Source organism: Lissotriton helveticus, chromosome 1_2 (genome assembly GCF_964261635.1).
Source record: "Lissotriton helveticus chromosome 1_2, aLisHel1.1, whole genome shotgun sequence".
Lineage (NCBI taxonomy): Eukaryota > Metazoa > Chordata > Amphibia > Caudata > Salamandridae > Lissotriton > Lissotriton helveticus.
Genome location: NC_136058.1, coordinates 102017766 through 102044901, shown reverse-complemented (window position 1 = coordinate 102044901; position 27136 = coordinate 102017766). Strand labels below are relative to the sequence as shown.

The 27136-nt window shown below is 42.2% G+C and overlaps 1 protein-coding gene across 14 annotated transcripts in view; it reads left to right on the top strand.

The window, feature by feature from the left end:
* ATG4C (autophagy related 4C cysteine peptidase) overlaps positions 1–27136 on the top strand; it is a 375968-nt gene that overhangs the window by 265327 nt on the left and 83505 nt on the right. For all 14 annotated transcript variants that reach the window (XM_078669373.1, XM_078669406.1, XM_078669326.1 and 11 more), the window contains 3 exons: positions 14584–14667; positions 20121–20363; positions 22863–23187. In XM_078669373.1, the coding sequence (XP_078525499.1) occupies positions 14584–14667; positions 20121–20363; positions 22863–23187 (652 nt within the window). The remainder of the gene's footprint in view (positions 1–14583; positions 14668–20120; positions 20364–22862; positions 23188–27136) is intronic.

Sequence of the window (27136 nt, the reverse complement as noted above, 5' to 3'; positions counted from 1 at the left end):
GGCATTTTCCGCAATAGTTTTTTTCTTTTTTGGATCCATTTCACAGGGACGCAACTAAATGAAAGAAAGAAAGAGGTTGTGAACCGTTTCTTCAAGTCACGGTTTTCAGTAAATGAGGAGCAAGACAGAAAGAGAGGGAATAATAGGAAGAGGGGGAGGGGGGTCAGCTGCCAGAACAGAAAAGAAGAAGACATTGTCTGTGTCTTCTCTGGGCATTGCGTTACAGCCTTAAGAAAAGAGGAAGAAGGAGGGAGTGCAAGATACGCAAGGCTTAATGAGCCTTGACTAAAACCCACATGGCGGCTGCGGCGCGTGCACGCGCACGTGACTGCAAGCTTGAGGCCAGCAAAAGCCTCTGGCAGCACTTTTAAAAGCCACGCACTAAATTTCTCGCAGAGCAGCGCATGCGCTGGCACAGCACATCCTAAAAATACTGTGCAACATTCCCAAGGAGGGGGCTGTAGAGGGGGATTCATTTAGTGCCCCACCCACACAGCCAAACAGTCTGGGAAAGGCATTTTGTAGCACTCTGTTTCCCAAGTACAGGGTTATTTGTGATCATTTGCCCATTTTGGACTATCTAGTCCCTCTCCTTTTTCCAAGGGCTGGGGGTTACTTAGTGCACCCACACCGGTCGAAAGAATGTGAGACTGGTTAGGCCCACACACCTTTTCAAGGCCACAAAGTACATTGTGCCCTTCTCTTGCTCCAGGGAGCATATGTAATTTTTACTCCACCCACCTTGCCCAAAAGGCAGAGGATTTTTGAGTGCCTTTTGGAGGGGCAGGTGTATATTGCACCCAACTTCCTGATTAAGCCCAGGATTGGGTATTAGTTGCCTTCTAGGCCTTGCCCAAGCGACTCAACATTTTTTAAACACCACCTTGCCCTACAGTGGAGGGTATTATCATGCCCCCCAAAAAAAGCGCCATACTTGACAGCTGCCCTGCTGACAAATGCAAAGCTGACAGTCAAAAACACGAGCAGCGACCTCTAAGATTAGGGGCAAAAAAAAAAAATACTGGGCCCGGATGCAGAGAACATGTCTAAAATCAAAATAGATTTGTTGCCAGCACTTGCATAGTATCTGACACAGCATTCATAAAGTAACAAAGGGATCTGTTCCCTCGGGAACCCCCCAGCTACTCCAGCACTCACAATGGGTGTCAGATTGGACTAGGTAATATCCGCGTCCTCTATTTTTTGACATTCAGAACTGTTTTACAGGCATTAGTCTGAGGCATATAATTTATGTCCTGATGAAGATCCCGGTATCAAGTTAAATGGGATTGAAACGTCGTCGGCTCTGTATACCTTGAAACTTTCATTATTGCTCATTGCATTGTGCTACGGTGTTGCTCTTTGTATTTGCGTGCACAATTGAACATTGGACAATGAAAGTAGCTTTTAGGTGCTAATGATTGTACGGATATGTTAACTCTAAATTCTATATACCTTACAAAGCCTACATAGGGGTTACTTTTTAGTATTTAAAAGGAAGGTTTTCTCCTGTGATGAAGTTTTCACTTTGACAGGTCTGGCTGTAGGTTTTAAACTACAGGCAGTCTGGGTACAGTAGCAGGCCTGGAGTCATGTTTTGGGAACCGTGTAGTGTGGTGTTATAGGAAAGTTAAATATGCTAACTAGGAGTTATCCAATTTTAAATGTTTTAGGGGTTAGAGCACATGTACTGGGACCTGATTATTAGTGCCCTTGAGCAGAGTTAAAAACAGCAGTACCAGTCCACAAACAAATGGGTGTTTTCATGCAAAAATAGGCCCTTTCTAGCAGTTATGCAAGACAACCCAATGGCATTTCATTGGCCCCTGTAAGTCTATTTATATCTCTACAAATTGCCCACAAAACTTGCTCTTGAAAAGTAGTCATTGCTCCTTCCCTCCACATAATGTTGGGTTATCTACTAAAAATATTACTAACTGGACTCACTTAACAAAATCAGGGACCCTAAGAAAGCTCATGCAAAGTTATACTGCTGCATCTAAAGATGTTGTATCTGAAAATAGAACTATAGTGCTGCACCTAAAGCTGTTGCTTCTGAAAAGAGAACCATATTAGTCTTTTCGAGGGTCTATTAACAGTGGAAAATACTGCTTAAGCAAATATTACATTTAGGAAGTTAACAGATATTTGCATACGCGACGTTTTTCAAGCATAGAGGCACAGAGAACAGAATCTTGCTTACACACGGACAGAGCAACCGTTAATATTGTTCTACTTTTTAAGAAATACCACAGGAAATTAAAATACTGGAGTGCTACGTTTTAATAAAAAAACAATATGGCAGAAAGCTTGGTCCCTATGTCTTCACAATTTAAAAACTAGACTTTAGAATGTGCAAACAAGCAACCACAGCACACGCAGAGCGTTTGTATGTCTTGCTTACTTTGGAGAATTATCAGCGATAGTCTACATTCACTGCTTAATACGTACCAAAATCCCAGGCACGCAGGTGCTACAGTAGTGCATGGTTTTCACAGGGTAATGCACGAATGCCTTAATTCTAGTTCCTTGTCAAGCCCTATTCTAAAACGCTGGTGAAATGTGTGCGTTTTCATTCTTTTCTCTCAATTATAAATGGCAAAAGTGCAAGCAGGTTATATACTAAAGTTTGGAACCGAAATTTGAATTCACTAGTGATCCAAGACATCCCGCTTCCATTCTATTTCAAATATGAAAGAAACATCGGGCCAACCCAAGAGCATATTTTCAGAAAGCTGCAGTGTTAATGCTTTCCTCATTTCATGAAGTATTAACGATTTTGAAATCACAAGCACCACATTTAGAAACGGGCAGCGGCGCCCAAAACGCAACCACATGCAGAGCAACGAACAGAAAAGTTCAAGAAGTCTAAGCAAGCACGACACCAAGAGCAGAACCTCCCTGCTTGGGAGAGGCCTCTGGTAGTGGAAAGTAATCTCTAAAAGGAGTACAATAAAGTGTGGCTACAGCCTAGGCGGAGTTGGAACTGCCATAAAAACAAGGATGTGTTTCGGAACCTTGTTTTTACACCGCTACAGACACACTGCTGCCCCTAAAGTTAAAGTATTTAGTGAAAGAGCAGCATTTTTTTTCGTGGTAAAAGCAACAGGATATAGAACAAGACAGACGGAAACGCCCTCTTCCCCCGCCATGCTGTCGCTATTGATCTCGGCACCGCGCACCTCAGTCATCTGGCGTCCGTACATACAGGCCGGGGCAGGCGAAAGAGCATTCGTAGGCTTAGCTCGTATCATGCAAAGTGTTAAGTAAACAGAGTAAACAAATTGCAGCAAGTGCCAGTGTTCATGCCACTCATAAAAAGTGCTGCAGATGTTCAGAAGATAAAACGTACATGCATCCTTTCATAATAATACATTCATCCAATGTCAGCTTATCCTAGCAGTAGTTGGAGGGGCCGCATGGGATGTAGGAACCAGATGTTCTAGGTCACACTGCAAGTAGTTATGTTTGGTCATCACACAAAAATTGGCCATAGATTAATATCTCATTTCTATTGGAGTGAATGTCTAGTACCCACTGTATCTGGAGAATGCACAGGCCTGTGTGCCTTATGAATTTAAGTCTTCTTGCCCCAGAATGTTAAGCATAGCGGCATCCGTTTATTTGAAGGAATCATGATTGCGGCATGGTGCCATACTCTCCATATTCTTTTTCATTGTGAGGGCATGATGTTAAACTTTTAAACAAATGATTACGATGCATCAAGCTAGACCACATATTACAACAAGCCGTGAGCGTGCACGCTCCCGAACTTCCGGTTTCGGGAACACTCCCGAACTTCCGGTTTCGGGATGTGCACGCTCACGGCTGTCGTGGGGCGGGACTTGTGTCTTTCGGAGAAGCCCGCGCCCACGGAGTGGATGGCCCAGAGGACCGGTGGCAGCAGAAGGAGTGGCGGCTGAGGCCACTCATGCGGTAAGTGGGGCTTGGGGGCTTGGCGCGTGTGTGTGTGTGTGTGTGTGTGTGTGTGTGCACGCGCGCGACTGAGAGGCATGGCTGACTCTGACTGAGATGTGCGATGTGCACGGCTCGGGAGACGGGGCTGGGCATGCGCGTCCACGAGGTGCAATCGGCGCTCGTGCCCCAGTCTGTGGTCCCTTCAGAGCTAACTGGGCAGCAATAGGTCTTTCGCTGACGCGAGACCTAAAAAAGGAGTTGAAATCTCCAAGATTTCTGAAGGCAAGTAACATTAAACTCCCTAATAAAAGCATGCCATTTTGGGTCACTGAAATTTTAAGCAAGTCCGGTAGTGTTCCAGCTAACTAATTTCAGGTTATTACGTTGACATCCAGCAAGACCCATTCCAGAGGGGACGGGGGTTGCTACCAGAGGAACAGACTGTGTTTGCTAGATGAACTAGAGGAGCTAGTCAATCGCAGGAGTACAGGGAACTCACAGAGGCAAAACGGTTCACAGTCTTCAAAGATGAAGCTACAGAGAGATCTGTGGGTGGACCGAAGCCCTAATGTTTTGGTGAGATTTGTGAGGCCAAACCGACAACCTCTGGTATCGAAAAAATGGAAGGGCTTGAATAGAGGACAAAATGCTGCATCTCCATGAGCTGACTGCTGCCAAAACTTGTGCAGTACTGATGTGGTGTGCAACCTGAGGTCGATTAATATTCTCCACCACGAATCCCCCTCATAAACTTTAGCATCCCTCCCCAGCCAACTAACTCTTGTCACCATGTTGATCCGTTCGTAAATGTGGGGGCCAAGATTCGAGTGAATCCGAAGCAATGAGCCGAGCCAACTTGTTTTTTATGTTGGGCAAAAGATTGGCCTTCTGTCCAACCCCCCTCACCCCCGTGACAAGGAGGGGGGGAGGGAGGAGCAGTCAATAAAGACCTCTCTCTTGATCGTCTGGATAGCTCCACGACCTACGCGGGGAGGGTCCGCACTCCTCATGCCCATGGCCCCAGTGACACGCTGAGAGGAGCAGCAGCCAGAAGGATGTACAGGTGGATTCACTGCTTGTCTACTCAACAGAGGGCAATCGGGGGCAGTGGAAACCAACTTAGGACCTGACCATGTAGAAGCGACCGGAGCCAGCTCGGTAGGAGGCGTCTTCAAATGGGGATGAAACTTGGAGGCATTGCTGACCTCCTCCGCAAGCTTGTCTACTCTCGCCTTGGTTGGGGCCTGGCAGCCATTTATAACAGCAGCACATGTAGACATTCTGAGCGGCTGTCATTTATTAAACAAACTCATACATTGTGTTACTTATGGATCTGTATTTAAATTAGCCAAAACCGAAGTACTAAACGCAAATACATACGTTCCATTTTTAGTTTTAACACCGAATTCAAATACACACAGACATGCACTTTTTTGGGGGAAATGAAAAGGAGAGTTGATATCAAAATTGCTGCTACTGTAAGAATAGATTATTTAAATAGTGGGGTACTGACAAATATTTTGAAAACACATCCATGGCCTTGTGTTCCTTAAGTATTTCTTTCGCCTGTGCAGGGCTTGTGAACTCACAAAGAATGCTCCTCTCATAAAACTACAATTATAGCTGAGGAGTTCCTAGTGTAGCATTAACCGACTCTTAAAGTAGTAGCCCTTTAAGAACTGCTTCTTAATGATAGGTTTCTCTTCAGTATGAAAGCATGAACAGCTCTTTCAAACTTTTAATTAAATTCCAGAAGATTGATCACAAGACTGGCTATTAACATTGTAACAATATAATTATCTGACAGACTCTTCTTTTTTCCCCCGTTTTATTGTTAATTTCCGCTAGTGATGTAAAACCATGTTTTAAGTTTTTCTCTTTAATTATTGCATTTTCTTCCACCTGTTTTCTGTACCACTTTTCTCGCTATCTTATTCCATCTAATTTCATATCTTAATAATTAATCATCGCGTTTGGGATTCTTTTTTTTGTGTGTGTAAGTTCTGTTTATTGAAAATATAACAGGCAGCAAAAGGCAAACACATTGAGGACAAATGCCCCTGTGAAAATAATAAAAATCAAAAGAGCCCAGTATCGTTTGGGGTTCTTACCAGTTGCTTTTTACGGGTATGTGTAACTGACACAATTCTCAAGTGAAAAAAAGTAAATTATATACTAGATTCAAGAGAAAGGGTGTGCGCTAAAAACGCCGTGCGTGGCTTTAAATAATGAATACTATGTCTTTGTTTGAAAACAAATGGTACCGTATTATTGCGTATCATCTGATTCAGTTATTCGTAATCTGACGGTAAGTGTTGAACGGTGGTTCCAACTAATCTCCCCTTACATATGTTGTAATGTCGGGTAGGCAGGGCTTAATTTGAGCCAGTGGTTTTAGGTGGGGCCTGCCATCACTCTTGTGATGCACCCATCACTGAGTGTTAAATACCTCACCCTTTGTTAAATTTTGACAGGTCTAGCCTGTTGACATTTAACAGGGGGGGAAGTACACGTTATTTACGGTATAATTTATATTTTGGTCCATTAAGAACCAAAATATGCATATTATTCACCCAAAACTTGAATAGATGCTATTTATTGCACCCAGTGAACAACCTACCCTTGGGTATTGTTGTTTGAGTTGCGAGAAATAGCACCTTAATTCCGACGAACTCTAAGTCCGGGCTCTATTGTTTTACAAAATAAGCACAGCGATAGGAGTGTGTTGACATGGAGGCATCGGCATAACTCAAGACATTGAACTTTTTAGTACTAAGCTCACATCCGTTGGCAAGTAGATACTTCACTGGACTGTTTTTTTATTTAATGTTGTTTTTATTTTCTAAATGTGTCCGTACCACTGGGAACACCAGAGCAGAGGTCTTGATGTTACATCAGTGATGAGCACACAGTCATTTACGGCATGTTCTGTGGGTTTGTGCAAGTGATGGGTCTGGTAGGAGGAAGCTGGCAGAAATAGGGGAAACGTGTGTGTGGACTACCCAAGATTTGCTCCTTCTGGCCCCTGCCTCTTCCTGCTTTCATGCTGACCCCACACTTTGTGTTTCATGGTCCTTCCCCTTACTGATTATTTGTACAAAAGAAACATTTTATTTTCTAAAATTAAATTCACATGAGTGTAAAGCATCCTTCACACGCCCCAGGTTTATTTGAGTGTGTGTGATCTGCAGCGTGCACTGACGTCATAGCAAAACAAAGTGAAAGCATATAATGGTAATGGGGAAGTCTGTTTCACTTGTGATGGACCTGGGATATAACTCCTCCCTCCCTTCCCCCAAGCACTGATCAATACTGGACAGGCAGCCCTGGAAAGTGGACAAGGTCCAGCGCTGTTTCTCCCTAGTGGGTCCCTGCTTTACGATTGAACTGCGCATGGTACCCCCAAGCACTCCACTGGACCGCAGAGGAATATTGTTTTGGGAACTCCACACACTTTCGTAAATCGATAACACACTCAAAACAGAAACAAGTGAAGAACTTAAATTGTTTATTCCTAAAACCCAGGACTAAAATATGAATGCTGAAATCTAGGGGTAGGGTTTTTAGTGAAGTCCGGAAGAATGGCGCTCAGACCGCGTAGTGTCTACAATGATCAGACTAAGGAGCCGATTAGGATGGCGGACGGACCTGCGTCCGTCCGCCACCCCAGAGGTGGAGGGACCGTCCACAGGGGCAGCGGCGGTCCCTCCGTGCAAATTATGATGTGACCGCCAGGGTGGCGGTCACATCCTAATGTATGTTTAACATTGCGGCGGGTGCTGCTTGAAGCAGCACCCGCCGCAATGTTAAAACTGCATGTTTTACATTTACATGCACAAAGCGGCAGGCACCGCGCGGTGCCTGCCGCTTTGTGCATGTAAATGTTGGGGGGTACCATAGGTACCCCTCATGTGCACCCCCCACCCCGACACCCTGGGGGCCCGCAACGGGCCCCCAAACGCCAAAGTCCATATGCTTTTCCACGGCGGAAAAGCCGCCGCGGAAAAGCATGTGTCCGTGCACCTCCTAATTTGGCTGACGGTGTCTTGCAGACACCGTCACCAAATAGCCCTCCCCACCCCACGGATCAGCGGCGGACGGACCAGCCGTCCGCCGCTGGTCCTACAGCAATCCAACCGCCATCCTAATCTGGCGGTGGGTGTTGTCTGTGGCCGCGGTGGTTAATCCGCATCCTCTGGGCCCGGCGGTGGCTTCCGAAGGCCCGGGGGATGCAGATTAACCGCCATCCTAATCGGCCCCTATGTACTGTGCTGCCAGGTCGGAGGAATTACCCAATAACTCCCGGAAGTGTATGAGACGAAGGACCCACACCGGAAAAATGTGCACAGTCCCGGGCACACATGGTGGGGGTATAACAATGGTATGAGAGTCTAGTTTGGATCCCAATTGCAACGGTCGACACCAGTGTAATGTTGAAGAGTTATTTTAATGAAGCAACAACTGAATTGAAACAAACAACCAGCCAGCACGTGTTTCGTTACTAGGAGCTGTCCTGTGACTCTTCAGGGCTGGGGAGGATGAGTACATGACACCCACTATGTCACTTGTGCCCACACTATTGTACTTTGTCACGCCACTCTCTGTGCTATGTTTTTTTCCGCGAATTATTCATAATCATCACACCATGAGAGTGGCACATGCACAAAAGTCACCAGTTACCACGTGCTTTTTGTTGTCACGCAAGCTTCACAGGCACTTGGGGTGATCCCTTCCCCATGTTCCCAATTAAAATGTAAACAGCTAGAATTTCCAAATGTCTCCCGATTTTTTTCCCTCACCCCATGTTTTGTATCCTCCCCAGCCCTGAAGAGTCACAGGACAACTCCTAGTGACGAAACATGTGTTGGCTGGATGTTTGTTTCAATTCAGTCGTTGCTTCATTAAAAAAACTCTTCAACATTACACTGGTGTCGACCGTTGCAATTGTGATCCAAACGAGACTCTCATACCGTTGTTATACCCCCACCACGTGGGCCCGCGACTGTGCTCACTAAAATATGAATGCTAACCACACAGAATTAGAAAAAAAGCGTAGTAGTGCATCAACTGGCCATCAAAAAAATTTGAGCATTCTTTATATGGTTTGTAAGTTCCTAGCATCCTCGTGCCTGATGGCTACTTGTGAGCGCTATGCGAAATCACGGCATACGTAGAAAATGGCAAGCCTCTAAATAGTCTGGATCCCACAGCATAACTTCTTTTAGTAAAAATAGCGGATTAGGTTTTCTCTATCACAGCTGTTGCCTGGAAATGATAAACATCACAAGGCTGAAGGCCACTTTTCTGCACCTCTCCAAGAGTAGACCAGAACTGAGGCTGGTAATGGCTGTAAACCGACGTGACCTTTGGCTGAATAGTTCTGGTATAAAGCCCCTTCAAAAATGTTCAGATACCTGGGTTTTTATACTATCAGATTGCTGATTTTATCTCATATTTATACAAATAAAACCGTACTTGCAGACACTGAGGCATCCACAAGGCTAAACAAATATGGCAATAAGTCTGTCCTATCTATTTACATATAGATAATAATCTTCTATAATTAAACAATAAAAACATGTCTGATTCTACTGTAACTGCCATTGATGTTATGGTAGTGCCATAAAAATACCAATGAAAATGTCAGCCTAGATAGAATGCAGACATGTTACTAACATTTCAGTGCGTATCTAAAACTTCCCTCTCTTATTTTTCATGCTGTATTTTTCTGTATGGATTTTTTTCAAGATGATATGGTCATGTCACTTCACTATGCAGCTGCCAGCCTTATCGGTTATCAAAGAAAGTACATTGTTTCGAGGGGCCTCCCATAATTCAAGGCCAGAGCCTTTATATATCATTCAAAATCAAAATATTTCTCTTATCTTGCATTATGGCCCTCAAGTTCTGAACTGCCACTGCTGTTTTTTTTTTAGACTTTAAGATGTACTTGGGTCACTGGGTTGTCTTTGGGCAAAATACTACAGCCCTCAAATTCAATGAGGCCTTACAGATATTGAAATTTAAGATTGTGGACACTGAATTTGCTTTTGATAGAATCTTGGATGGCTGGAAAGCTTGAACCCTTACATTTGGTGACTCTCACATTTGATGGATCCGTTCCAGTCTGTAGCAAGGGAGACTGTAAAACTGAAATTTGTTGTTGGACCAATTCAATGAGCTGCACTTGCAACAGGGAAGCAAAATTGAATGCTAAGTCTGACGTGAAGGAGAAACGGGTGTACATCTCGCATGACCGGTCAAGTGTTACTGCACGCTGTGGGATAGCTTGCAAGGATTCCCTTTTTTTCTGGCATGGTGTATTGGCCTTAAATGTGATGATCTGAGCTTCTGTTCCATTTCTAGCTCTTTTTTAGTGTGTATCCCCTGCTTGTCTATCATATTAATTCGGTTAGCATAACGAAGTCTCTGACAAGATCTGTGTCCGGTTTCGGGTCTTGGAGAGCAATCCTTTTCTTTTGGCTGGTTCGGTATCAGCTTCTGTTTCAGTTCACCCATTAATTTGCAGCCTTGTTTCAGGGCTTGCCCTTTCTGGATCGGAACAAAGATCAGCACATGTTTGGGTACTCCGTTGTCCTATTTCTCCCACATCTTTGATCTTTACTTTTGCAATTTCATAAGTGGTAGTAGATGGGACTTGCCTCTCTCTATGGGTATCGCATTATGTGCTCCTTTTTAGGTCTCACTTCTAGACAGATTGTAGCTGTGTCTTGTTGAAAGACCACTTAGTGTGCTTCGAGCCAGCCCATTGCTTCTTACATGTTGGCTCTATTATCATTCTCATTTGTTTGGATCTTATTTAATGGCTTTCCTTCCTCTTTTTGTTTTTGCCCCTCCCCTTACAATTGGATGTCTTCTGTCCTTCCACTGCTTACTTTCAGAGGTTCGCTTTAAAAAAAAAAAATTAAAAAAAATCAGCACTCTGAGAGTTTGTGTTTCCTAGCTTTCCCCCTCCTATGCTGCTCCCCACCAATTACCCCAATGCCCTCTGTGCATCTCCCTCCTCCCCAACCTGTCCATTACTTCCCACTCACATATCTTTTTTTTAAATTAAGTCTCCCTCTTTGCACTCGTGTACATCTGTTGCACCTCCCACCGACTTCCTTTTGCTTGTTCCCACTAGCTCCCCACCTTTTCTTCCAATGGACCCCACCCTTTGCGGCCCTTAAAACGTGTTTTCTTTTTCAATTTTTATGGAGGGCCTGGCAGCTGCTATTTTTTTCGTAGTAAAAGTTTTTTTTAAATTTAACATTCCAAGTGGCCCCATACATCTTCGAACAGTAAATAAAAATAGCTCCTGTGCCATTCTGTAGTCGCATGCATGCGCATGTGGAATGCAGGACCACCGCAAATTCATGAATTGTATGCACGTTTATGTCATTGCATCTTTTTCCTTTTCTTATTTCCTTTTTTTTGGTTTGCACTGTCAAAGTCTGTAGGTCAAAAGGTTAGAGCTATTGTCTTTGCAAATACTTGTTCACTCTAACCGCTTTCTCTGCCTTGAGCTCTCTTACAAAATAGTTTATATTGACCGCCTGTAGTTAGCTCTAGCTGATGTTTTTGGCAAACTGTGCAGGTTAGCTATGTGGTTTGGGCCCAGCAGCTTCTCTAGGTTTGCTCATAGTTGCTAGGTTTCTTGTCCGTGACTATTTTCCCCGGCAGCTTGCTCTTACAAGTATCAGCACTGTGTTCGTGGTGGTACCTTCAGGCTTTGCTGCTGGTGATGCTCGCTTGTGGAGAAGTGTGGCTCAGGGGTTAGAGGCAGCAGACCCGGAAGCTGAGATCGGTCCTGGACCAGGGTTCAATTCCCCGCCTCGGCGGGTCTTGGGCTAAAAATTCCACGGACTTGATAATTCTCGTCCCGGTGCCTCCTCGACTCACGGGTTCACACTCTGCAACTCTGGGCAATAGCTTGCTTAATCTCCACAACGGCCCCTCGCGGTGGGATGCCTGACTTTCACCTTGTGGATACCCTGATATCTCACAGGGGAATACCAGGACGGGTTCCCTAAGCAAGCGCCGGGAAACCCACTGCGGGTAGCTGTGCGCTATATAAGCTCAACTACATTTACATTTACAAGATGTCAGCAACATCTATTTGGTGTGATACACTTTTCTGAGATGCACCTTTCATTGTCTCATGTCACACATGCTGCCCCTGTAACCTCCTCTTGACAATTTGTGAGATTATTTTCTACTTCTAGGCAGTGGTCACGACTATGTGAATGAAAGTGATTCTCGACCCATCCTTGATCATGTGACCACTCCCCTCCCTTAAGCATGATATACCAAGAAGAAGTAGTAAAGAAGAATATAGAATAACAATAATGCAAGCAGCTAGATTGGTGGTAGACATGAAATCTGGGGGAGCCTTCAATGAGCAGGGTACATTTGTGAACAACAGTCATCAGCTCAGTGAGTAAAACTGTCAGCACAACCAAGGTTCCTGTGTGGTAAAAACATGCAAGATGTAGAGGGAGCTGGTATTTTAAGGTGAAGCACCCCAATTGTTTAATACTTTTCATTAGAGACAGAAACTGAAAACTCAAACATTTGTAAACAAAAACACAAACACTCTAGATAGTGAATGGAGATCTAATGCATTTAATGTAGAAATATCCAGTGAGTATTTGCAATAAGCAAGGCTATTGCCTATTCAGCTCCCCTCTCTATCAGTTGGAGCAAGACATACTAAAATTAATTCATTTTGGTGCTTCATTTCTACAGGTTTTATCAGTGGCAGTAAATGGAAGTGAAAGGACTGATACAATTGACATTTACAGATTGGCACTGATGAGCTGGTGCCTGTCTCTTCTCTTGGGAAGAATGTGAGAAGACCTTGGCAAAACTGATACATGTATCGCCAGCAAGAGCTGACTAGTACTTTCTAAGATCCTCACTTAGATGTTCTGCAGAAAGATCATATACTTATTAGAATGGTTACACTATGATGTGCAGTTTACAGCATGGGATAACAAAACAAGAACTCACTTAAAATGTGTGTTAGTGTCAGTGGCGGATGGGAGGGAACTGGAGGGGGCGGGGGGGGGGGGGGAGTTTAAAAATTAATCTTTAAAAAAACACTTGCCTTTTCCGCCAACTCTCCTCATCATCTCCGCATTTCTTCTCGTCCTGACTCCGAGTCCCGAAGAAGCAGGAAGCACACTGTCTCCCCTAAGCCAATCAGAATGCTGCAATGCTCAGACGGGGACAGGGAGCCTGTGCATTTTCCCCACCAGGCTGTGCCGGCCAAACCGTCGTGCGCACTAAAGTTCATTAAACACTCCTCCTTCCTGTACCACCAGCCTGACCCCATCCTAACCCAGCCCTGCAGCAACGAAAAATAAAATGATGATAACGTTATCATTTAATTTTTCCCTTTTCCGCTGCTCTGAGAGGAAAGGGGCAACGGTCCTCATCGTTAGCGGGGGAGACGCTTCCGGTTATTGTCCTGATCCATCCCTGCAGCTCATGATGGTCAAATGTTCACCCCATGTCCTTGCAGGTGTACGTGACCTGCTCTACCATCTAGATGCATTTGTGTGTTGTCTGGCTACCGATTATGAGAGGCGTAGCTTCAACGACTTGTAGGTCTCCCTGGAAGAAGGGCTAGAGACATCCTTCTGCAGCCTATGACATTATAAACCATTTCATTCTGCTTGTACGGCTGGGAAAGTAGATGGTAATTTCAGATACTGCCATAAAGTGGGCCTATAATTGTGGACAACACATCAGAATCCGGTCAACTCAAGCCTTCTGGATACATCCGTGTACAGCTGGCTTCAAGGACTCTTGTCATGCCTTGCTTTGGACTTCTCTCTGCTCCTTCTGGCAAAGGTGAACACACATCACCACACCACCTGCTGTGTTAGATCTAGATATGGGTGTCATAATCATGTCTCTGTTTGGAATACAAACCTAGGGAGTAGGCCAAATTGCATAGACTGTGAATACAAATGGTTTATGTAAATCAAACTCTTGTTCAACAGTGCCAGAATGAAGATTGTGTTTCTTGGCTGTGTTGAGAACAAGGCCATTATGTTTTCTGCATGTGTACAGGCACAAAGGGTAGCATACATTAAAAGGAAGTACAATTGCAAGTGGGAAAAGGATTACCTTTAATTATAAGCCATGCTGGGGAAGTTGACAACAGAGGAAAGGAACAAACGAATGTTGAAGAAAGTTTCAGTCTGGTTAAAACGTGTGCTTTATGCATATTGGTGAAAGTGCACAGGAACAAGCTTGTGAAAAATAAAGTGGGAAGTAACAGCCTTCTTACTGCCTGAGATAGGGGATACAGGTCGAGGCATGATACTGACATTATTCTGAATTAATATTATGATTTTACACTTTTTAAAATCTTGAATGTGTAATATGTAGAGTGTAGGTAAGTCACATTTTCTGTCATTTATTTTACATGACTGTTCATTATATCAGTCCACCCTACAGATGTAAGTTGGCGTGCACAGTCGTAAACATGAATTGGCTTTTTAAGTGTTTCAAAACCAATTTCGGTAAAGGCTTTCTTTTGCGACACAGTTTTCGATGTAGTGCATGATACATGACGCAATGTATATTCGTAATACATACTACCGTATCGCATTTTGTTCCTAAATCTAGCTTCATTAATTTTATTTCTTTTAGGTTGGGTGTTAAAAACAAAGACATATTTTAGTAGAAATTCTCCTGTCTTCTTGCTCGGAAAATGTTACCATTTCAAAAACGAAGGTAAGTTTAAGTATTGGTAATTATGTGTGGGAGTTCTGATAGTTGACAACAGTGCATCTGTGAATTGTGTGAACATCCGAGTTTTATTAGTCTTGCACAAATACCATAAAGGATTTAACAACTGGTTGTCAAATAATCCTTGCGTAGACGCAACATATTGATACTAAATAAAAAGATAACTTTACCATCGTAATGAAATACTGCCTTATGCAGAACAGCAGCGTGTTTTTATGCCAGACTTGTTTATGCAGAATGCCTCATTACTTTGTAGATACAAAGACGAGCCACTTCAGATATGAAATAAGACAGCCCTTTGAATGCAGCAGCCCCTTGGTGTTAATAGGAAAATCATTTGCTGGGGAGAATTATCATCCCTCACAGGCCTGCATTGTTGAAGCACAGTTTTAAAAAAAAAAGGACAGACACATCCTCTGTTCTCTGGCTAAAAATTGTAACATATATTCTTTGCAATATTGCCGATGATTTTCTTTTGTCTCAAACGCATCAATTGCTTTACTTTTTATTTGTGAAAAACGCCACGCGTGCATAATCTTGATGCTCATTACTTTTCTGAATTGAGCAATCTATTAGAATGTGCATGAATGTTTGTTTTTATCTTAATTTCTTTCTTTTTACCATTCCGCCTTCAAATCCAGACACACAGATGTAAAGCTGCATGATAATCTAATGATTTTACAATCATTACATTATTGAAGGAGATGTGATACTAAAAAAAAAAGCATAACAATCCAAGAAGATTAAGAATGTGGAAAAAATAGATGCCACAGGAGAGGAAGAAGGAAGAGATGGGAATTTAAAACAACATGAGGTGTGAGGAGCCCGGGTCTGCTCTAAATAGAAAAGAAATGGTTGGTCTAAGAAAATGAAAAATACAGAACAGCGGTGACAGAGTTAAGCCATCTGATATTATTGAAATGGTGGAGCTCCCCACTGCCCCAAGTTCATGGTTTGTGGTGCTGGGGAGCTACCACATAATTTAACTGGGCACAGTCCTCGTGGTCATGGTCCAGTGTCATGCTATTCCACTAAAACAGGATTTAAAATCCCCCAAATTTAAAAAGGCCTAGGCTATATTTGTCACCACTGGGCTTTATTATCATACTGGGCTGTGATCGTGGGAAGTCTTCCCAAAGTGCATGCCAACCGTGGATCCACACTTGTGTTGAGAGAGAAGTAATGTTTTCCTTATGTGAGCAATTCACTAGCCTGCTAGGCGTAAGAAACACATAAGAGTAGTGCGGTGCGGTATATCTGCTCTAGGAACTCGTAGGAATGAGCAGAGCAGACTCCCAGCACCCCGATCTTGAATCTCTCACTGCAGAGCCTGTGATTGCACGTAAAGACTATTACTTAATCGGTAAAGAAATTAGAATAACATTTGGATAAAAGAGCGGGTTACAAATGAATAATTACAGTATTTTTTGTTACAGTGGAGTACCATCAAATTGACTGGCTAAGAAATTAAACTAGATTAAGGTTTAATGACCGTCGATAAGAGAGGGGTCTTTCACATGATTTGAAATGGAGCACAATACATAATAATAGGAACAAGACATGAGAAATGGTCTCCCCAAAAGTGTGAGGTATCCTTAAGGAATGTAAAATGAGTGTGCAAGATGAGAAAGATTTAGTAGGCTTCTAAAGAAGAGAGGGACATTGAAATACCATCAATTCCCAATTCCTTATAAACTCAGAAGAAAATAATACATATGTTACATATGTATTATTTGTTCTACATCATCATTTGAAATTGTGTAACAATATGAATTGAGAATGTGTAAAAAATATTTAGCTCCATTATTATATCTGCTGTTATAGCTCTCTGTTATCATAAGGTAGTTGGTTACAGTGCATAGACAGTTCCTTATGTAAGCCCCCCTTTTTACATTTAGAACAGACTTGTAGGGACTCAGGTCAGAATGTAAAAAAGGCAGATCAGAGGGATAGTGTGTGAGCATTAAACGCAACCTGAGAGTTAGGTGCTCATGCGATTCCACTTCCTCATGGCCGGGGAGGGGAACTGCAGGTGCAAATTCAGCCTTGAGGTGTGTGCTGCGTTTCACGGATATCAAAAATATCTGAGACCAACCTGAAATAACAATATTTCAGGTGAAACCCAGGATTCCTTTAGTCTCAAGGGGCATGTTGCTGACTGGGAGGTGACTGTAACAGATTGGATTGGTAAGAAAGGGTGAGTTTGTCCATCCCTCACATAAATGTATGAAATGTGTAAGGTTTAAAGGTATTTGCCATTAGTGACATTACATAACTCTTTTATTGGCTCTTCAAGTCAAACAGATACATGGAAGAAGCCGATATTACTTTATTTCCCAAACTCAGTAATTCAATGAATCTGCGCACCTCCTATAGACGAATTACTTAACATGAACCCTCAACCAAAAATCTGTCTTCTAGATTGAACGCTTTGATGCTGTTTTGGTTTCATCTAGATCAATCTAGGTATAGTATGAAAAAGTCAGTAATTTCATAATATTTATAGATTGTCCCATTTGGTGGAGAAAATCAGGGCCGGACTGACTACCGGGCAGTTTGGACTACTGCCGAGCTGGGGGCTGATTTAATTGCAGTGGGGGCTGATTTTGTTCATGGACATCTGCGTGTGCCTCGAAATAATAAAAGCAAAACGAATTTACGTTTAGTACACGCAGGTCCCCATCAACGAATTCAGCCCCAGCTCAGCAGCCTTCCAAACTGCCCGGTAGCCAGTCCGGCCCTGGAGAAAATGAGTATGCAACGAATCCCAGCTGGTCTTGTATCTCATTCCGAAAAAAGCATTCAGGAGGGAAAACGGGGAAGTTCTAAATAAGACTAGGATAGGGTCCAACATGTTCAGATTCATATGGCTGGTTTATGCCTACCGTACCATTTAGATCTTGGTAAACAGGTTCACATATTCACGTTGGGCGCTGGTTCAAGGCATGGATTGCTCTTGCCCTTTTTTCAGTTACCCTGGCTATGGAGCCTCTTGGCAAAAGGATTGTGATTAATGAGGGCATCCAGGGGGCCGTAGTCCTAGTGGAGAAGCACAAGATGCACATCATTGCCTGAGTATTAACCAGATGTGATTGAGATATTAGATCGGTTCCTTCTCGGTCTTGGATTTTGGGGATCAGTTATGATAAATTCAGGGATGTTGCCTTTAACGATAGGACATGGCGAGATGGAAAGGGTAAGGCAGGTGTCTCCAAGCAGGTGGGTTAATAATGGGTATTAATATTACTCCAAATTAACAAGTACTACATTGAGCCAATTACCCCACCTGACTAGATGACAGTAAGAGTGACCTAGCTAGTTACTTCTCCTAAATGGGCAGGTTATGGGGATTTTAATAAAGTTTATGCCAAGGCTAATAACAGTTTCAGAATCGCTATACACTGATTATGATCGACCAATACAACCACGTGGTCACTCAGGCCAACATTGGGCCTACTTAGACAAGCTTTAGCACATAGACCAATGTGGCATCTGTTTTAGTTCGAAGAGATCGATCTAAGAATATAATCAGGAGTGTGGTCACTGAATCCTTGTTGGAGTTATGTGAAAAACTGACCGTATGTGTTCCTCTTACAACTCCTAGAAAGCATACTTCTATAGTTACCTCAAGAATGTATGGGTTCAGAGGTAGACTTGAAGGTCTTTCACTCACCTGCTATATTTTCATGTGGAAATGCTTCTATATTTTGTGAGGTGTGACTCTGGAATGACAGATGTCTTGATTCATCTAACATGTTATGATTATCCCCACATTTTATTTAGCCGAGATATTGTTGCTTGAATGTGAATTTACCTTGAAAAAACTAAGATCAGAGGCATTTGGCAAAACAGGAAACGTTGGTTTAATTAATCACTTTGGCCGAGCGTACAGTTACAAAAGTGGGTCTGAGGACTGTCTCAAAGTACAATAGACTTGAGCGCCATTATATACATTTATTGGAGCATCATACAACAATTCATAGATCCTTTTTAGGAAGAGCAATGTGGGCTTAGTCATGGTGTCATAAATTACTGCCACCTGATAAAAAATGCAGGTGGATCTCGACCTTGCGTGGACACAGTGAGGGCCAGTGGGTAAAGTGTCCAGATCTCCGACATGGGGAGCCCATGATCACTGCGTGTGCTGCTGAGTCTTCCTTGCTTGTTTCATGTGGCATTTGATTTTATGGTGGTTTGGGAATGCACGCCCCTCTGGCCATATGCACTTTATTGGGGCCAGTCTCCATGGACCGTTGTGATGTCACTCCCCATCTGTGGGATTAATCTGGGTTCTTCCAGTTTGCACATTTGTTCTGCTGGTTATGTGTCATGCCACCTGTGACCTGTCAATCAGTTGCCTCAGGCCTAGGTCGCAGGGCCTGCCTGACCACGTATTTCTGTCTCTGGGTTGATGGAGAGGCCAAAATCGGGGGATTTCGACAAAAGTAATTCGATTTCGTTTTTATGCACACATGTATCATTGCATACATCAACATCAATATTTTAGAGCCTTTGACAGCTTATTATAAAATATCTAGAACAATTTTGCTGTTAAGAAAAACAGTTTTAGTGCTCTCTTAAATAGTCTTCATAGTGAAATGTATTTCCGTATTACCAGTTCCTCTTTGGCAGCTGGTCAGGCAAACGTTTCCCCAACCGTAGCTCTCCAGTATTGCCAGGTAGCGCCATGCAACTACAGCTACAACTTGCCTGCGGTTGATGTTCAGACCCTGTTTTGCAAGAAAAAACGCAAATTAAAGGCCATTGGAAAAGAACGATTTGACAGTATCCATGCCTTTCGACTCGCACCTTTGATCACATTTTTTCTAGTGATCGGTGTAGATGGATTTTCTAGTTCTAGTTTCCTGGCCACCAAGATAATGTCTTAAACCTCATTTGGAAGACAAAAGGACAATAGTTTGCAGTACGTGCATCTGCAACTTTTGGGGTTTGGGGCTGCTCTGTACATGTGGCTTCCAGATGTACGTAGAACATCCCTCTATTCATCCCTGATCACAATCCGTGACCGAAGGCTCCCCAAACCACAGTTTAATTCTGACATTTAATTTGTACAACCTGTATGCCAAATCATTTCTATTTGAGTGCACTCTCAATTTCATTTAAAGATAGCATTACACTACTGAGTTTTGTTATATGGTTATTATTATTTTTGGTGTAATCAATGGCTGCAGACAAGTCTTGGTGTCTAGGTTATCTGATCAGCCTCACAATGTTGTCCTTATTTAGCATGTTTAATTGCATGATGCTTACTTTTTTGTGAAACGTGCTTGGAGTCACAAACCCTAACCAAGACGTTTATGCCTTTGGTTTATATATATTTCAAGAAAATATTTTATACTAAATTTCCCTTTCCAGGAAACATTTATTCTGCTTATGTTGCATATTTTCTTTCACCTTTTTTGATTTATTGTTTGTAGGACTAAGTGAATCCTGCCAAGAAGTGCCAGAACTGGTTCCAGTAGCCAACGGTGACATTTCTGGAAATGTGGAAGAATTCCGGAAAGATTTTATTTCTAGAATATGGTTGACCTACAGAGAGGAATTTCCTCCACTGGAGGGGTCAAGCTCCGTTTTAACTACAGACTGTGGTTGGGGATGCACACTTAGAACTGGTCAGATGTTGCTGGCTCAGGGTCTAGTGCTTCATTTTCTTGGCAGAGGTAGGTGTGTGTTCTTTTCTGTGCTGTAAGTACCATGATGCATTGTGTTTTGCAAATCGTAGACAGTGTTTGTTTGCTTAATATTTTAGATCCTCTAAATGACCGATGTATTCATTTTGTTTAATTAAACATGGGTGCATTGCTAGACCTTTAGCCCTTAGGCGAGTGAAATCAGTGAGGTCGTCAAGAACACAAATACAAATACATTGATGCTTAGGAAAGTACTCGCTTTTTCAATCCAAACCCCAAAAAATCTAAACCGGTTAATTCCACTGTCAAATCACTTGGCTGTCAGTGTTGCATTCAAAATCCTGTGTATCATATGCAAAACCTATTCATCAGTATTTCAGACAACCTACAGGATAGGTCTCCCTTCACCAACCCACTTTGCCTATGAAGTCTAGCAGCTCCAAACATACCTGGCAATCCACATTCTAACAACAACTACATTGAGAATTATTATTTAGGATCCTAGTAGCTGCATCTTGAACTCCTTGTGGTGTTTCTCCAGCTAAGATCCAGGAGGATCAACAACTTAACCCGAAATTGCCAGTCTCCCCACATCTCTTGCCACCAATGGGAGTGACACTGGATCAGTATAATGCAGCAAGCGACAGTATTCTAGATGTATGGAGGGAAATCACACATTGATTAGGGAGCAAGTTGCAGTGCCAATGAAGTGGGGTTTGAGTGGCAGGAAAAGTGATGAAAGGCACAGTGCAAAAAGGTAGGACAAAAGTAGGGCAGAGAGTTCAAAAGGGTTGGACAAAAAGGTAAGGCAGAGAGAGTGACACTTGGAGGGATGACGGTCTCGGGCAGCTGAGTTGTTTAGAGGTTAGGAGCCCCAGAAGTAAGGGACAGGAAAAGTGCCTAAACAGAAGCAAGGATTTACCCTAAATTGGGCCGGCACAAGGGTTTTGGTCAAATGTTTGTCTGCCTTTCTTTCTCTTGGTGCCATTTGTGGTAGCACCATAAAATAGCTGCTCTTGATGTGGCACTGCTGAATTGGGAATGACATAATGGAGGACCATAATCAAGATTTCTCCCTGCACCATGTTTAATAGAACTATCCAGATTCATGTATTAAGAGGCTTTCCTCAGCTTAATTGACATTGCCTATACAATATATTTTGTTCTGGCCTGACCTAGAGATAACTTTAGCTGTCTTACAAGCCTCCTCCTATTTTCCCAAAGTTTATAATAAAAATACATAGCATAGTGGCGGTTGCCACACTGTAGTCCGAGTTAGGGTTACCAGAGATAGCAATATCTCAGATTTTTGTCCCTTAATAACTTTGCACCCATTTGACGAATGTCTGTGAAAGTTTGCAGACATGTTGCACCCATTACATTGTTGGATTGAAAGTTTTGCGGAGTTTGGTCAAGGGTGTGCAAAGAGAAAAAGGGGGTCCCAAAACACACTTTCACTCCAATGCATTTTACATAGACTTTTGTATTTCATGTAGCGCAAAAATGGCTGAACAGATTTTCATGAAAGTTGGTGGGATTAGACATTATGGTGCACAGATGATTCTTTTGGGTGCTAGAGGGATATAGGGCAGTTTTTTTTTTAACGCTCCAGGGCATTTTAAACTGCAGTATTTTTGTCAAATTGGGTGGTATTTCGCAGTAGTACCACAGTACATACTAGTGACAAACCATTAGGTGATTGGCTGATGTCTGCCTTTAAAAAAGTTAAAGACAGCCATGTTGTTTTCTGGTACAGTTTGCCTGTGCTCTGTGTTACGCCTTCAAATCTAGGTAAGTACCAGGTTTGGTGCTTTTCCCTTACCTATTACCACTTTAGTAAATTGGTAATAGGTTGGGAAAAACATTTATGAATTTCTGTATACTTAAAAAAAATTAAAAATGGATACTGCGGTACTACCTTCAAAGGTACTACCTCAGTGACAAAAAACAAATAAAAGTTAAAAAAATTAGTAATACACTATATTTTAAAAATATAGGGGCCATATGTAGTTAGTACATGTTTTGCGATTCTCAAATTGCAATTTTTAGGGAATCGCAATTAGAGAATCGCAAAACGCAATGTAGGTAGGATTACCAAAATATTTTGCGAATCCCACCTATTCCTTATTTGCGAATCGCAAATTGAGATTCGCTAATAAGGAATACCTTCCCATTCATTCCTATGGGCTAGAAGGCCTATAGGAATGAATGGGAAGGCATTCTCAATTTGCGATTCTCAATTTGAGAATCGCAAGTTGAGAATGCAATTTCAAGGTTGCAAGGGTGTCAATAGGACACCCTTTTGCACCCCTGAAATTAACATGTGGCGCACACACATGCGCGAAGGCTTTCCATAGCATGTCTGTCATGTTCTATCAACTTAATTTTGGATTTCTTGAATATGCCAATTTTGGTACATTCTTAATAATGCTCTGGGCTGGCACTATCTCAGACGTCCTTTCTCTTCATTTTCCTATATAAATTTAATTTACAGTGATTTAGTGAGCTATCTTTTTTGTTGTTCCGTAGCATGGACGTGGCCAGAAGCAATGTACCTTGAAAATTCAGAGTCCGAATCATGGACAACACTTACTGCAAAGAAGATGGCTGCAACATTTGAAGCACAATTGTCCGAAGAAGAACAACCCATACCAAAGTCTAGTATGGAAAGACCGAGGAACTTGTTTGAGGACCACGATACAGATGGTCTATTTTTCCATAGAAAAATAATTTCCTGGTTTGCCGATAGCCCTGGGGCCATCTTTGGATTGCACAAACTAACTAAATATGGCAGAAATTCAGGCAAGATGGCAGGCGACTGGTATGGTCCAGCAGTTGTTGCACATCTCTTAAGGTAAACCACATTCTTGTTATTATCTTGATAGGAGCATGTTGCAGTCTTTTTTCTAGTAACTGTTGTAAACAAACTGAAACATTGGTAAAATTGAGCCCAAATATAGAAAGTGCTTGTCTAGAATTCACTCATGTAGCAAGCTATGCTGTTTCTAAATATTTGATTAATGTATTTCCTTTCCATGTGAAATGATGACAATGCACAGTGTAGGTTGCGCTCATTCAGAAATGCATTGACATGGTATTATGTTCATATAGTGAAAATGTGTTATGTTAGCGGTTTGTTTCGTTAGCCTGTTGAGGAATTATAGATAGGGCCAATGTAAGTGGGAACATTAGCTCTCAATCTCAATTTCTTGACAATGACTTACTGGTCCAATTCATGATGCAGCCACCTAGAAGGATGAATATTTAGCAATTAAGTATTATTTATTCTATTTAAAATGTGGCTAAAACAAACTTGAACTTGAAATGAGGTTCACTTCAGAGTCATGAATGAAGCTTGTGCACAAACGCATGCACTAGAGGCTCTGTTATTCTTACTCACCTGAACCCTTGTCCTGACCACAACTCTGAAGGTAAGCCTGTTGCACTTTCACTGGTGGGAGGCTGAACTGGACCTAGATGGGATCAGGATGGGAGCAGTTACAGGATGAAGAAGAGAGGCTGGAAAGAGAAGGAACTGCAGGATGTTAAAGCAAGAAGAAAATAGGAGATAGTTGCAGGAACAACAAGGATGGTGAGACAGGTGGAAGAAGGAGTATAAGGGGTTGGAAGAGACTGCAGTGGAAGGACGGAGTAAAGGATGATCAGAATTGAATAGAGACAAGAGTGTTAAGTAAAGGGGGCCAAGTACAAGTTCGAACTATGATAAGAATACACTTTAGCTTAATCAGAATATGCCCACGGTCTGCTACTTCAGCTAAGTGCCTGAAGTTTGACTAATCATAGAATCCAGTCTCCATCAGTCTTGTGCCTCTCTCATTGGTGCCCCTCTCCATGATGTAGCACCTGTAGCTTCATTCTCTTACATTTGGCACGTTGGTGCATATGGGTTTTTCTGTGGGTTTAACTCATGTCCAGGGTGATTGTATACTTTAGTTCCAGCTTTGTGTCTGTTGTGTATTGCTCGCCTTTAGCCAGTGGCTCTGAAGCCAGCCTGAGTGTGTATACCCATGCATATGTTTGGGGGAGTATCGGTTGTCGGGACAGAGAAAAAAGGGGTCTTCAATTGTATAGTGACCTTTGTCAGATATTGTATGGTTTGCTTTCCTTTTGCCAGATGCTAACTTCCCTTCACAGTTTCAGGTTCCTTATTTCTAATCCAAGATAACGTGCAATAACTCCTCAAGTTAATTATTTACCATATGTGACTCAGTGATTTAAACATTTTCATATTTTGTTTTTTTTAATTGCTCATGTTTTATTTAAGTTTTGCTCTACAATCCGTCATTGCTTCTTTTTACATATTGTTTTTTCCTTTCCTGTTCCATTTCTATTTTGTGTTCTTGTTTGATGCTCAACATAGGTGTTCTATGTGATTATTTTTACTTTTCCTCTGTATGATGCCTGGACTTCACTTGGGTGCTTCTGTAGATTTCCTTTGAGGTCACTTAATACGTCTCATCGTTGCGTGTAGGTAATTGTTCTTTGTTACCCAGTGACCTGTTAGGTTATCAAGGAATGTAGATTGACCTTGTAGGAAGATTACCCTTTTAATCTTACAAGAAATGAAGGGTTAAGTTATCAACCGAGATAAAGCCAGTTATTTTCAAGTTGCTATGCCGAGACTTACTGATTTTGGTGTACAGATGGCACAGCTACAGTAACCTCCAGATTGGTGTTTAGGCCTTCACCCTACAAGTCCAAACTTTAACTGATTTAATATGTGTAAGTATGTTGTGGTACATGGCAGCTTAATACTTGATAATATTTAGCTGATCTTAGAGGAACTAAGGAAGTTTTGTGTCTCAAACATTTAAAAGAGTTTATTAACACTTTTTCCATTTTGTTTACTTCTCACAACACTAATTCGGTGACAGAATTACGTACCGAAAGGTGCTGCATATATCGACTCAATTTTGTTTTGGGGTCGATATATCGACGATTGCTTTTTATTATGGTCTGGTACACTAGACTCGCTGACCACCTTTTATGAACATCTTAATGACAACACATGGGGTATACAGTTCACCATGAAATCTAGCAAAGAGAAGATGGAATTCCTAGACTTGGAATTTTACGTACAAAATAATGAACTCCACAGTAGACTCTTCAGGAAACCAACCTCATGTAACTCAATTCTCCATGCTTGTAGCTCTCACCCCACACACCAAATAAAGGCTATACCTTATGGGGAGTACTTGAGAGCTAGACGTAACTGCAGCGATCAAAAAGAATTCGACTGCTGTTTAACTAATATGGAAAACAGATTTCTCAAGAGAGGTTATCCCCTTAAAACTTTGAAATCTGCAGAAAAGAGGGTTCGTCGAGCCTCAAGGCCAGATTGCTTAAAGAAACGCACCATAACGGAGTCCTCGTCCCATAAAATCAGACTCATTACTGAGTTTAATGCACTACACCACACAATCTCCAAAAGCTTCAACAAGCATTGGAAACTTTTAACTGAGGATGCAACCCTGAGAGAATGGCTACCAGAGAGACCGGCCATTACGTACAAAAAAGGTTGCACTCTGAGAAACAAACTCAGTGCCACAGTCCCACACAACACTTCAGCCGCAGACTGGCTTACCACACGGAGCTTAGGCTTCTACAAATGCGGCTTCTGCTCTCTATGTAGTTGGGGCAAACATGGAACCAAGACCTTTACAGGACATGATGGTGCTGTTTATAAAATCAAATACAACATTACATGTATAACCAGGTTTGTAGTCTATATCATTGAGTGCCAATGTGGTAAGATTTATGTGGGCAGCACCATCAGACCCCTTAAGGAGCGCCTAGCAGAACACATGAGGGCCATTCAGAAAAGGGATCCGAAATACCCGGTTGCCTTGCATGTTGCAGCATGCCAACCACTTGAGGATGAAGTGAAGGTGCGTTTCTTTGGAATTGACGTAATCCCCCCTAACATTAGGGGGGGTAACAGGGAACTTACGTTGAGACGTAGGGAGGCCACTTGGATTATGCGTTTGCAATGCGTGGAACACGGGCTCAACTATGACCCAGAGCTTCAATTTTTCTTGGGGAACTAAATTATTGTTGCTCTATTATTATTTCTTGTATTGAGATGAATATCGTGCTGTCTTGTCTCACTTACTCTGTCAACATACATGAAATCGTTGTTGACAATGAAAACTGCATAGATGCTTTCACTTCGATTGATGCTTTGTACTACAATTTTGGAGTGACATTCTGAATTCCAGTTCATCTGATCTATCGTTTCTGTACTATGTAAATTTTAATGTATTGTAATAACTAAATGTTAGCCTTTTATATTAGACTGTATACAAAGAGTTTAAGCGTGACATTGAATTCTCAAGTCCGTCTACAGTTACTTAAATTAGCGCTATATACACGAAAATATATACGAAAATGTGTAAGGCAATTTATGTATGTGGATTATGCTGTCACCAATCACTGCGTGGACTCTCCTGGTTTCACTTAGGGTGGCACATATCGAGGTTTATTAATGGTGTGCAGCGGCGTGCTTTTATATGGAGACACCGACCTTCATTGCGGTTTTAACTGGCATGGCGGAAAAAATTTTAACCTAACATTTAAGCGTTATCCTTAGAATTAACTACAACAATGCTTTACTTTCTAGAGATTTCGCTTTCTCTGTCATGACAACCTGTGAACCCCTTTTACCGTGCTGGTTTATTTTGATTTTATTTTTATTTTTCAAACTTGTGTCTGAAACGTGATTATCGCTTGGATATATGAGCACACATTTATAATCCTTTTTAAATGTCACGGAGCCATACTGG